We start from the raw sequence: 13397 nt of genomic DNA, 5'->3' as shown, positions 1-13397 counted from the left end.
TTTTCGTACCTTTACTGTTCTGATTCTCTCCTTCATCCCACTCTGGGGGAGAGAGTGAGTGGCTGGCCAGGATTTTAAATGATACCATAACTCTTTATTCTAATTTATTTTGCTATCAAATATTTACCAGGCTTAACTGAAGATTAGAATGCTTTTAAGAATGAACAGGTACAATTAATATACTTAAGGCTAGGTCCATGCTTTTTGTCTGGTTCCAACTTGAGTCCATAATTTTCTGAATTTCTAGTAGACAATGACTTTTGTAGGAAGGCAGCAACCAACAGCAACGATGCAGTAAACAATAGTTTTGTAACAACATCTTAATGGTAGCTGGTTACATGAACACCCTTCCTTGTCCCTCCCGCTGCTCCTCTCCCAGGAACAAGAAGCATGCCTGCAGTGCTCCCCAGGAAGGGTTTTCCCTCACTGCCTGCTTGAATCTAATAGTTTAATTACCAAGAAATAAATTTAGAAGATGTATCACCAGCCAAACAGACTTTTGAAAGTGTCCTCGAGTCCTTTCCAAGCATCAGAATGTCTTTCTTCTCTTTAAATGATTAATTTTATTTTCTTTGTTCTCCATTTTGGAAAACCTTTCCAATCCAATAAGAGTAAAGAATCCAAACTTCACTGTATCAAGAAGAGCTGGCTGTGCCTGCACTTGCAAACTTTGTTCCACTGCAGCAATACATTGACCTTGTGCTGAATTTGGGGTATTTGCCTTGACTTATTTGAGCATGTGCTTTTCAACCTGTATGTTCCCTCCTTTGATTTGCAGTGCATCAGCCAGAAGAATGGGGAAGCCCTAAAGGTGTTACAGGGATGCTTGATACTCTCTGCACTTGAAACTCCTTTGACCCTCTTTAAGTGTGTTGGAGAAGAAACCAGAAGGATTCTAAATGAGCATGTTATTTCAAGTACTGCTTAAGGGGGGGAAAAGGCAGAAATAAGTAAAAGTTGCAGTTTATTGCTGTTTATTTCAAAGTAACAAAGTTGCTTATCCTTACCACTAATGTTTAAAAATTTGAAGCTGGAATTATTTCCCCAAATAAATTCTGAACTATGAAATCTAATGCTGGTCTTGCACAACTCTAGAAAGTACAGATTAAAAACCCTATCAACTCTAACTGTTTACACACTTGTAAAATTACCTTGCTTTGCAGTTTTCTGTGTAGCATTTGCAACAGGCTCTTCTGCAAGGATACAGTGCCAGTGAAACAGATGAGGTTTGGGTGTCCTGCTTCCCAACCCCATTCTGTTCCATGCAGCAGCTGCCTTCTGGGAGGAGGGGAGCCCAAGGATGAGTCACTGTCTGACCCTATGAGACATCATCTGTGTTCCTTGAGAGGCAGACACCCAGCTGCTGACTTCTGTTTTCTGAGTCCATCTTTTCTATCAGACTTAACAGTCTTCATACAATAGTGTCTGATTTCATTACTGAAATTACTCTTTGATTCCATGAAGGATTTGGTTTTCCTACTCATTTTGTGAAATATAATCTTATACTATGTTAATGGACAGGGTAAAATCCTAAGATAAATGATGTTGTTAGTAAAATTTTCAATAAAAAACATTTAACTAAAAAACCTGTACTTTACACTTTCAATATAAAATTCATAGATCCTCCTAATGTATGGGAAGTTAGGAAAACAGAGAAATCAGAACACTGAAATTTGTTTTCAAATTACTCCACAGGGCAAATTGTTACACTATTGAAGCCAGATACAAAACTACAGCAGCTTCTTGGGGAACTAAGACCACCTGATTTTTATTTGCAGTTTGATAGTATAGTTGGCAAAAGACAAAATAAAAATCTTGAAGTGTTCAGCATTAGAAAATTAAAATCACTTTTTTCATCTTGATTATTTTTTCAGGACATTTCTTCCCATGCACACACAGAGAATACGAATAAAATTCCCAAATTTTAAAAAACAGGGGTTTTCCCATTTTTTATTTATCTTGTTTCAAATGTGACTGATCTTTAGTAGTTTTTAATCATGTGACCTCTTGCTTTATGAGAAAAAATTACACTATTTTTAATACCTGATTATAAATATCTAAAAAGAAAAGATAATATTTTATAAGACAAAAGCCCCAAAATGAACTAAGACAATACAGTAGGAATCATATTTACAAAAATGCTGTTCCCTTTGATCTTGGCCTTGGCTAGCATCCATCTTTTATTTCTTACCATTGGTTTAAATGAAGTCAAGCTTGGTATGAATTAAAAAAAAAAAAATCTATGGAAATGTCTTCTGTTAACATCAGTTATTTTATGATTTCCCTGAGTGATCAATGGTTGATGTAGGAACCATATCACACTCATTACAGATGCTGTTACTATTGCTAATCACATAAACACAAACCGAAATAGGATTTAAGGCCAGCAAGGGTAACTGTAGCCATCCAAAATTACTTTTCCCACAACATGGACTACAGAGTACTGTTTGGGACCCTGGGAATCAAGACAGAGCTGAGAGATGACCTGAGGCACAGCCTCTGAGAAATGCATTCAGCCTTGGCTTTCAGATTGCAAAGGATGGCAAATCTATTACAATCCAAACCCAATTGCTTCAGCCATTAATCATCCTTACTGTTAAAAATGTGTACCCCACCTCTACCCTGATTTCTCATAGATTCAGTTTTTAGCCTCTGAAGTTTTTCTAACTTTACCTAAAATATTAAAAGTCATCTGTTATAGAAAACTTTTCCCCATGTCAGATATCACCAGCTGGTTCTGACCCTCCTGTTGCCCTCTGCTCAGCTGAGGAAGTTTCCCACACATAATTTCTGTAATGCATTTCTGACCATTTTCCAATTGCTCATATTTATTTTAATTTGAAACATGAACAGCAGAACCCAACCCAGGTCTGCATGGATTTTTCTGTACTCCATACAGATACCAGTTATCTCTCTCCTTCCTCAGTACTCCCACATGGCTGTATATACACCTGCACCTGTGCAATAAAGACTGCAAGTATCAGTGGGTAAAACTGACTGACCTTAAGCCTTGGTACAGCCACGCTCCTAAATACAGCTCCACTTGAGCATCCTTCTACACTTAAGCCTCTCCCATTACCTCTTTTTCTCTGTTTTAGAGCCTAACTGTAATGGGAGGTTTCTGATGAGATGCTTTTACAGCCTAAACCTCAGTGGTACACCTGTGTCTCTGTATTTTAATTTCCTTTCAGCATTAATTATTTTCCTATCTCTTTACACCAAGTATCTCTCAGATGAGAGAATGTGTGAATTTATGCACGTTGATGATTTTTAAATAAATATTATTAGGCAGAACAATGGGTATTTGTATTTTGAAGTGGAAATAGAAAATGTGGCAATGAAGGGAAAGAGCTAGTAAAACATACATTTCTAAAATCAGGAACTGAAAAGATTTTTTTTTCTCAGAACCATTGCAATAGCAGTTAAATTCCATTACTTCCAATCTGCCAGCTGTGAGAGAGACCTGCAATTTTAACAGGTGAATAAAAAAAGAAAAATGAGGCAAAGCTCTGAAGGAAAAGCACAAAAGACATTACAAAGATGATTTCAAGATGGAAAAAAAAAGCCCCACCCCAAATCTCTCAGCAAGTGACAGCTGTGGGTTTAATGGAATATTCTTAAAATGAGATTTATATGCAAACTGCCTACAGAAAGTTAAAAAAGGATGCTAATAACCTACAAATGCAAAAGGTTTTTATCTCAGTCTCAAAAAATTTTTGATGGCACTGGATGGAATGTTATAACACACCATAAATGTCCCCATTAAATGATTGTTTCTCTGACCTGATGCCATTGTGAATGATCCAGTAAAAGCATAAAGCAGTTGTCCTGTTGCTTCTTCCTGCTCCACTTCTTCCCAACTCACTGAGTCTGTCAGCATGGGGGTTTTAGTCTCACATGCCACCCCATCACAAACTAGGATTTTTTTTCCTACTACCATTGAAAATATTCCTGAGCTCCTAATGCATTCCTTTGCCTTGAAAGAATGTTTTGAACATGCATGCATGGATCAGCATTGGAGATCCTATCATTGATGCACCCATTGACAGCTGCACCTTTGGCTGACAAACCTTCTCCCAGCTCAAAGCTGGATCTTTATCCACAGGGAGCTTTGGTGAACAACATCAGTTCACACCAGATGGAAACCAAGAATGATTGCTAAAGATTAAATAGGTGGGAAAGGATATTACATCCTCTAAATTCTGGGTTACAGGATTCAGACAGCCAAATACAACTCTTGGCCAATAAATGGGATACTTTGGAAGGTCCTCCACGTTGGGTCCACCTATTGCAGACAGTAAAGAACAAAGCAAAACTTCATTCTTTAGACATCTGACAAGTGTGCTCTTATAATTTTTGTTTCAATGAGTTAAGGCATCTTTCCCATCTGCTTGCACCTCCTCTGTGCCTGACTCCAGCACACCTGGCAGAGCTGGCAGGAGATAACACACACCTGCACCTCTGATTTGTACCAAGCTACCAGTGTGGGCAAGGGGCTGCTGAGTTGTGAGCAGGCTATGTTTTATTGGGCTAGTTTTGTTATTAAGACAGATACCTACACATGTGTTTATTCAAACAGCTTGTGTGTACTGGCAGCACTTGTGTAAACACACCCATACATGCAGATACAACATTACAAGCAAATGCATACACTTCTCCATTGCTGAAGCAATGGATATAAGCTAAACAAGCAAATTGGATCACTGCTTTTGGCATAAAAAATCCCTATTAACTACATTACAAAATATCTCCATGACTAGCAGCTTCAACAGGCATGTGCACAAATACTTGTGCAATCTGCTTCTTCGTTTAGAGAAATTGTAGGAGGCATTGCTTAGGAAAGCAGAGTTTGTGCAAGCAACACATTCCCTCAGCATCAGAGCTTTAGTCACACTGTTTAGAATTCAGTGGTGACAAAAGCTAAATTCTTCCTCCAATATTAAATATAACTCTGCTTAAACGTGGAAAAGTAGTGCCAATTTCTTAAGCGAGAACTAAAGTGAGGCTTCAGTTTTGTTGTGACAATTTTATAAAATTACCTAAAAGGTTTCAGAATTAGATTTATTTTTTTTTTCCTTTTCCCTCTGTATTTAGTAACTCTGGCACTTAATCTTCCTTCATGTCACTGCAGCAAGGTATAGTGATTCTTGTCCTTCCCGATCTGCCTGGAGAAGCAGCTGGAAGGCCCCTGGAGAGTGTCAGTTCTTCAGCCCTTTCAATGCCAAAACTCAGGCTGCTGAGTCAAGAATGGGTTTGATCTCTGGCAATCGTTTTAAAAAGAAATTAAGTTTTAGAGGAAGTAAATAAATTGTATTTTCAATAAAAATAACTAAGATATGTTCTCTGAAGAAACTCAAGCATGACATTAGCACACGGTGAGTCCAAGAGCATTAACACCTGTAATGCTCACGGTCATAGTCTGTTTCTAGTTGTGCTGGAGCCCTACCGAGAGGAATGATTCAACCCACAGAGGTGCAAAGAGAGAGAATTGGATTTTCGCTTGCCGGGCTTTCTGCCTATAGTACATCTCAGCCATCCAGAAGAAGCCACTGGAACAAGTACGGAGGCACACTCTATTTCCCATCCCTGCGGAAGACACCCAGCCCGTCCCGCTCCCCACACCGCACCTTTCAGCCCCGTTCGCTCCCAGCGAGAGGCCGGCCGAGCTGTCTCCGTGCCCGTCCTGGACAGCCCCTCTTTGCCCGGGGATGCTGGGGGTCATCTCCCCGCTCCCCGCGGTGGGACCGCGCTCTTCCCTTGCGCTGCGCAGAGCCGCACAGAGCCGGTGACGGCGCCGAGGAATTGCGAGGGTGACTCGGTTTCGGAGGGAGGGAAGGAGCGGGGAAGGCGGCTGGCCCCGCTGCGCCTTTCCGTCCCGTCCCGTCCCCTGGCAGCCGCGGTGCCCACCGGCCCGGACGGGGCGCCCCCGGCGGCGGAGCATGCTCACAGGGCGGCGGGGGCGGGCGGGCCAGCCCGGGCAGCCAGGAACGGACGGGCAGCACAGGCGGGAGCGCCGCTCCGCCGCGCTGGGAGCCCGGGCGGGCACGGGGGAGCGGCGCTGCCAGCCCGGGCAGGAACCACCGGGAATCGCGGGGGCGTAGTCGAACCGAGAAGGAGCGGACGCGAAACGCGTGCCACGGGCAGGGTACGCGCTGAGCCGCGGAGCGGAGAGCCTGGGAAGAGAGGAGCGCGCTGAGCCGCGGAGCGGGGAGCGCAGGCGAAAGGACGCGAGGCGGGTACCCAAACCAGGGTCCGCGGGACAGAGACCCGAGCAGGGGGACCCGCCGAACTGCGAAGCGGCAACCCCTGGAAGGAGCCGCGGGGCGGAGACCTCGATCAGGGGGATCCGCACTGAGCCGCGGGGCGGGGATCCCGAGCAGAGGTACTTGCAGAGAGCCGCGGGGCGGGGACCCCAGGCGGGGCCCGCGGAGCGCGGGAGAGGGACCCCGGCAGGGCTGGCGCCACGGTAGTGGCGAGGCGCGGAGCCCGGAGCGCGCTGAGCGGCCGAGCGGGGCCATCCGGCGGGGGTGGCGGTGGGGCGGGGGGGGCAGCGGCCCCATGGGGCCGGGCGGCGGGGCGGCGCTGGCTGCTCGGCGCATCCCGGCCGGAGCCGCCCCGCCGCCGGCGGGAGCCGCCAGCGATGCTGAGGGGTGGCCGGAGCCCGCTGCCCCCGGCGACGGGGCCCCCCAGCGAGGCGCGGGGACCGGCGGGCGCCCCCGGCGCAGCGCAGGTGGCGGCGGGCAGCCTGCTGGCGCTGCTCATTCTCTGGACTCTCTTCGGGAACGTGCTCGTGTGCGCGGCCATCGTTCGCTACCGACACCTGCGGAGCAAGGTTACCAACATCTTCATCGTGTCCCTGGCTGTTTCGGACCTACTGGTGGCCCTGCTGGTCATGCCCTGGAAAGCGGTGGCAGAGGTAGCTGGGTACTGGCCCTTTGGGGCTTTCTGCAACGTCTGGGTGGCCTTTGATATCATGTGCTCCACGGCCTCCATCCTCAACCTGTGCGTGATCAGTGTGGACAGGTACTGGGCTATCTCCAGCCCATTCCGCTACGAGAGAAAGATGACCCAGCGGTTGGCTCTGGTGATGATCAGCGTGGCATGGGCGCTGTCTGTGCTCATCTCCTTCATCCCTGTCCAGCTTAACTGGCACAAAGGTGGGGAAGTTGTTGCTGCTGCTGATATTGGAGATGGATTTGGAACTGCCTGGGCAGCAGCAGGTGCTGTCACCACCTGGGCAGAAGATATGAGTACCACATGGGTGGCATTAGCAGCAGTGAGACCCTCTGATGGGACCTCTGGCAACAATGATACCCTCACTGGACCATCGGAGAGCTGTGACTCCAGCCTAAACAGGACTTACGCTATTTCCTCCTCCTTGATCAGTTTTTATATCCCGGTGGCTATCATGATAGTTACCTACACTCGAATCTACCGCATTGCCCAGGTGCAGATTCGTCGTATCTCTTCCTTGGAGAGGGCAGCTGAGCATGCACAGAGCTGCCGGAGCAGCCACATTGACTGCCACCATCACACAAGCCTCAAGTCCTCCATCAGGAAAGAAACCAAGGTGTTAAAGACGCTCTCTGTCATCATGGGTGTCTTTGTCTGTTGCTGGTTGCCATTCTTCATCCTGAATTGCATGGTTCCCTTCTGCGAGAGCCCACCCAGCGACCCCCACGCTGGCCTGCCCTGCGTCAGTGAGACCACCTTTAATATCTTTGTCTGGTTTGGTTGGGCTAACTCTTCTCTTAACCCCATCATCTATGCCTTCAATGCTGACTTTAGAAAGGTTTTCTCCAACCTCCTGGGATGTGGTCAGTTTTGTTCTGGTACTGCAGTGGAGACTGTTAATATAAGCAATGAGCTTATCTCTTACAACCAGGACACCCTTTACCATAAGGAGATAGTGACTGCTTATGTTAACATGATCCCAAATGTGGTTGACTGTGAGGAAAATCGCGAGGACCCTTTTGATAGGATGTCCCAGATCTCCCCTGACCATGAGGTGGCCACTGACTCTGCCTGTGAGCTGGACTGTGAGGGGGAGATTTCGCTAGGCAAGATAACACCTTTCACTCCAAATGGTTTACATTAAATTGTGTCCTGGTCTGGTCAGTTCTTCTTGGAGTATAAAAGAAAATATTAGCACTGAGTGGAAAAACCTGCTTGATGTTGTGCTGTAGTTTGGTCAGTCAGTTTATGCTAAATTCACTTCTGTGGGTAGTACTTTGCAGGGTGTAGACACTGTCATACAGGGGGCTGGCGGCACAAACTGAAATCAGCACTTCCCCAGGCTGAGGGCAGACCAGGCTGTCATGCTGATTAGCTGTGGTGAGGTATTGTGGTATAATTGCAGTCAGTTCATATTTATAATGTATTTGCAAATGAAAGGTGCCATTGTCACTGCTAAGTATTATGACTTCTAAAATCAGGGACAGATGTGGCTGGCATAGACATTAATTTAAAAAAAAATTCCGGGCTGTTGGTTTGTTCAGATCTTATGTTTATTTTTCTCCATTTTTTGTTTGTTTAGTTTTGATTTTTTTTTAAGATAGAGATAGTGAGGTGGTAATTTGGATGATTATTTAAATGCGTGTTTCTGCCAAAACAGTTTATGTGAAATCCTTGTTCTCCTAGGCGGCGTTGTTGCCTTTGATATCCTCTGTTCCTGGATGAATAAATAAAAATTATATTGATCAAGGGTTTATTATCTTTCATTTGTCACCCTGAAAGGTTTACAACAAGTATTCCAACTAACATTTCTATATGAATAGTTAGAATGACAAACAGCTTAACCCTATTATTTTAAAAGCAAATAGTCTGTATAGAAAATACAGTTTTTGAGTAAAATCAAGGCTCATAGGAATTCTTGACATAGATTAACTTGTTTATATGGCGCTTACAGCTAGATTTATACTGTTTTCCTTTAATATTATGATGCTATCCCTTTCTGCAGCCAAGAATATCAAGTATACCTATGGATAAGCTATTAAAACTTTCCATTTAATTCTGTACTTGAACTTACTTTTTAAAAGTACTTACTTTTTTTTTTTTTTGATGTAAAGAGTTTGGTGATAGAATTAGGAGCTGAGTGTGTCTAAAAACAATAATTATGTTTGAAAATGATATTAATAGTCATCATTTCCCAGTGTAGACACCAGAGGACTCATTCACACTGAGAGAAGAAAAGAGTTCTGATAATGTATGTTTTTAGTTACTTATTAACTGGAATTTAAAGGTGCTGTAAGAACTTCAGCTAAACATTTTAAAGCAATCTTTAAAACTGAAAAGAGTATTTTTGACTCCGTTTCTGTTGAATCATTTACATCAAATGGAATATTAGAAACAGTTGTAAGCTTTCAGCTCAGAAATCAAAAGTAATGCTATTTCCAAAACAAGTGATCAAAGGTAGTAAAAGCAATACCAGTATTTATTTCAAGTTTTGGCTCACAAAGTGAACAACACCTGAATTAATTTACCCTTTAGAAATACCTGTGCCATGAGCTGAGCAGATTTAAATTGAGTGGTAGGTGTAGATTCTGCAGCCCTCCCTCCTGATGGCCCTGACCTGGGGCTTCTCCATCCTGCCTAACTGGGAGCTGAAGGCCCCTGTAAGATGTATGGGGGGAAAGTGGGATCTGCATGGTTCAGGGGAAATAATTTAACCAGATGCTGGAACTTGTGAATGTTATGGGCTTAGTAATGAGCCTGCTTGGATGTTAAACCCTTAATACTGGTTTGAGGGTTATCTTCTACCACATGGGGATATGGGGTGGGAGAAGTGCAGGAGGAAAGTGATTGAAATCCCTTTGTGGTGGCTCTGCTGAAATCTGGTCTGCAAGCAATGTTTTATGTATTTAGTCTTCGATATTAATTAGTAGTGTCATCTTGGATTACCTTTTCAATTGCTTGTCACTGAAGATTGACATCTACCTGAGCATTTTTTTTTTGCTGTTGGTATGAAATCTCAGTGTGATATCCCTTTACAGCAGTCTTTAGGGAAGGGTATTGTGACTGTGGCTTAGGGAAGCTTTAAAAACAAATCTCATGCCCATAACCAGGTTCAACCTACTAATGGCTTGACATCAAGGGTGAATACGTTCCTATGCTAAAGCAATTATTTGTTGTTAGAGTTAACCATAGTTCTAGCCCTGCTGGTTAGATAAACTTGCCCAGAATAAAATAATTTTCCCAAATAAAAATGAAGGAAACTGCTTCTGGTTGTGCAGAAATGAATTATCCCAGCCCGAGTTTAGATTTTTTCGCATTATCCAGTTACTACTCAAATATTCACACTAGTAGAGCATTTTCAGCTGGATTTGTGCAAAAAACCAGTGATATCAGATGCAAGAGATGCAGGTACCTGGTGCTGATTCAAGCTCCCAGGGCAATGCCTGTATTTTATCCAGTTTTTCCACATTTAATCAGAAGCAGCCTGGGGAAATGGGGATGGGAAATCTCGGTCTCTCCCTGAGCACCTGCATGCCAGGAGGTTGTGCAGCCTGGTGCTGTGTGATTCCCCTGCTCCAGTGGCAGTACAGAGCAGCAGAACAGAGGGTATCCCCCCACGTGCCCATATGTCCTTTCTGCTTCCCAGTGATTCCTGTGCAGGGGTGTGACAGCTCCCTTGGATCCAGCTCACTGCAGGTGTGGCACAGGGGTACACGTACACAAGATTTAGGGCATCATCCTGACCAGTGCTCTCCTCGTTGAGGCTTTACCTGCCTGGTTTTCTGGAATAAGTGAGTGGGCTGGCTCTGGGATACAAGAAGACATCTCCATCACTGGATTTATGTAACAGCTTTGTGCAGAACATTAGAAACAATCCTTATCTTACATCTGAAGGGAGGCGTTTTTTAGCCAGCCCCTAGATTTTGTGAGTATGATTGGGGCAGTACAGAAAACTGGCCAAATTGCCACGTTCTGTTAGTAATTTTCATTTAATGACTTCATTTGGTAAGTGATTTCTGATGGTGGTTCTGTGATGTAATCACTAGTCTTGAAATGTATGTCTGTCAGGGGGCTTCATTTTCAAAGCCTAGGAGCAACAGAAAGGGAACATTTCTGCTTCAAAAGACAGACAGAAGGTACTTTTTTTTGCTGGAAGCAGAGCTTGACCTTATGGATCTCAAAGAAAATATTTTCTTAACTCATAGGGACAATTTGTTGCATTTTAATATGTCCTAATTACTCACCACTGACAAAGCTAGAGTATTCAGAATTAGTAAGACAAACTTTCAAAAGAAATGTGCATCTTGCCTTGAACTGTAAAAAGGGGCAGCCCCTTTTAATGAAAACATCCCCAAAAGGATTGTTCTAACTTGTTTCCCTCAGATGAAGCTGCTGCCCTACTTTTTAATGGTTTCTCTCTTAAGGACTAATGCATCTGTCTATACAAGGAGTGGAGTTCACTGGAAGTGCAAGTGGGTTTTTACAATCCTCATATCCTTGTGTTGTCTCTCTAGAGCTCGTCTATGCTGATGGTTCTGTGCCTCTCATCTGCTTTTTGGTGGTTTTTTTGTACCTAAATGATTTGAATTCATGATGCAGTTTGACTTTTACTTAATCCAGTCCTGAGTGGTGGCTGATTTCAAGGTCCCAGATAATTTTCTGTTTCTGTTTTGTATTATTTTTAGAAATCTTACCTTGTAATTTGTTAAACTTTTAAATTACTGCTTAGCCAGCTGGATCTGTTAGTCCTGGATAGCACCATACCTAAGGAGGGTCAGTGTATTTGAGTGTATTTGTAGTCTTTGTATGTATCTTTGTGTGTAATTACAGACAAGTCATTTAAAATCTTCTATGGAAGAACAGAACGTGGGAAAGTATCTTAATTGTTAAGAAGCTGGGACTTGGAGAACATGAAAGTACTGTGTTTTATGTAAAATGCTGCAAACACCATATAAACTCTTTCACTCTTCAAACCCTCAAAGGGCTTTTAACAGCTCTGGCTTTAACAATGGGTGTGGGGTTGTACAGTGGGTTTTGGTTTTTTTTCACAAGCTAAGGAAATATAGGTGTCTTTCTGAGAGGTGAACACAAATAAAGCACTTTCCAAAGGGAGAAAAAATACTGCAGTAATTTCTGGTAAGTCTGGTCCTTTATTGCTTTGCTTTCATTGTGTTTTTTACTTTTGCCAGCCACATCTGATGTGGGTCTGTGGGGAGGCTCCCTACCGAGAATTCCTGCATTTTTGTAACATGTAACAAAAAAGGCTTTAAAATTAGGAAGTCTTCTTGTAGCAATGACACTGAGCACAGTCTTACACCATTTAGGAGTCAATCATGTAAAAGCTCAGCATTCAAGACTGACAGGACTGGAGGCAGTATTCAGAACATGCATCAGACTGGAGGTTTGAGAGGTCACAAATTCCTCAGCTGTTTCTGTGTACCAAAATCGCCACTCTTAATAAGGAGGCCATTTTTGTCACTGTCACACAGAAGGCAGGGTACACACCTATGTCTGTGTTAATAATTATGCAGAGATTTTTCTTTCCTCTGAGGCCATCTTCACTACTGTTTAATTGAATTCATAAGATCTTTTAAAATATGCAGTGCCTATTTAATTCAGCAGAAGACCTCAGGGATAGATGTGTGCTTAGGTCATGGAGCAATGAAATTATTTCTCCTTGCTTCTTATGAATATTTCCACTGGTGTTCTCTGATAGTGGATGAAGCCATCTTAAAGTCAGCACACTGAACAAAACATTTCCCTGCTGCAATGCAGAAATTTTTTTTTTACTCTGCATTTGTATTTTAAAATACAGATGTATTTGTTTGTTTTCAAACTTTGGAAGACTTTTCAAACTTCTCAGAAGCTTCATGAAGTCTGCACAGAGAATCTCCACTTTGATCATAGATCAGCAACAACTATTGCATTTTGAATCTTGTTAACTATATAGTGCACTATGTATTTATTGACAGGATTTTACCTTCCAAGTTTAAATTGTTTTTAAAGATAAGGGTACACTTATGGTTTAAAAACCATTATGTGCACAAAACAAACTATAAATGAAGATATTTCTGTTAATGGGGCATCAAAGATATGTCTCTGCCACCTTTTGTTTATTGTTGCAGTGGTATCGTTCCAGTTGATGGTAGTGAACAGTAATAGCATTAGGTGTGTCATGAGTGGAAATAGAAATAATACCATCTGAAGCAGATGATGGATTGTTTTTTTCAGAGAACCTGCTGTCTCTCCCAGGATAGTTTAGTTTAATGGAAAATTTGCAAGATGATTTTATATTGTTGTATGTTGAAATCCATTCTTAGTTGTAAATGGAGATAGCAGTCAATAGTATTTATAGTAGTCAGTTATTTAAGGAGGATAAATACTTTTATAGACTTAATCTTTATATCATAGCCATCACAGTCACATTTATGAGATTTATAAAA

At 43.0% G+C, this 13397-nt stretch overlaps 1 protein-coding gene across 1 annotated transcript; it reads left to right on the top strand.

Moving 5' to 3' along the window:
* The first annotated feature begins 6640 nt into the window (after positions 1-6640).
* On the top strand, positions 6641-8703 carry DRD5 (dopamine receptor D5). Its single transcript, XM_053976626.1, has one exon. It carries the CDS (start codon positions 6641-6643, stop codon positions 8096-8098), a length of 1458 nt encoding a protein of 485 aa, XP_053832601.1. The 3' UTR covers positions 8099-8703.
* The last annotated feature ends 4694 nt before the right edge of the window (positions 8704-13397 follow it).

Source organism: Vidua macroura, chromosome 4 (genome assembly GCF_024509145.1).
Source record: "Vidua macroura isolate BioBank_ID:100142 chromosome 4, ASM2450914v1, whole genome shotgun sequence".
Taxonomy (NCBI): domain Eukaryota; kingdom Metazoa; phylum Chordata; class Aves; order Passeriformes; family Viduidae; genus Vidua; species Vidua macroura.
The sequence above is the reverse complement of the archived record's forward strand: the minus strand, read 5'-3'. Positions and strand labels throughout refer to the sequence as shown.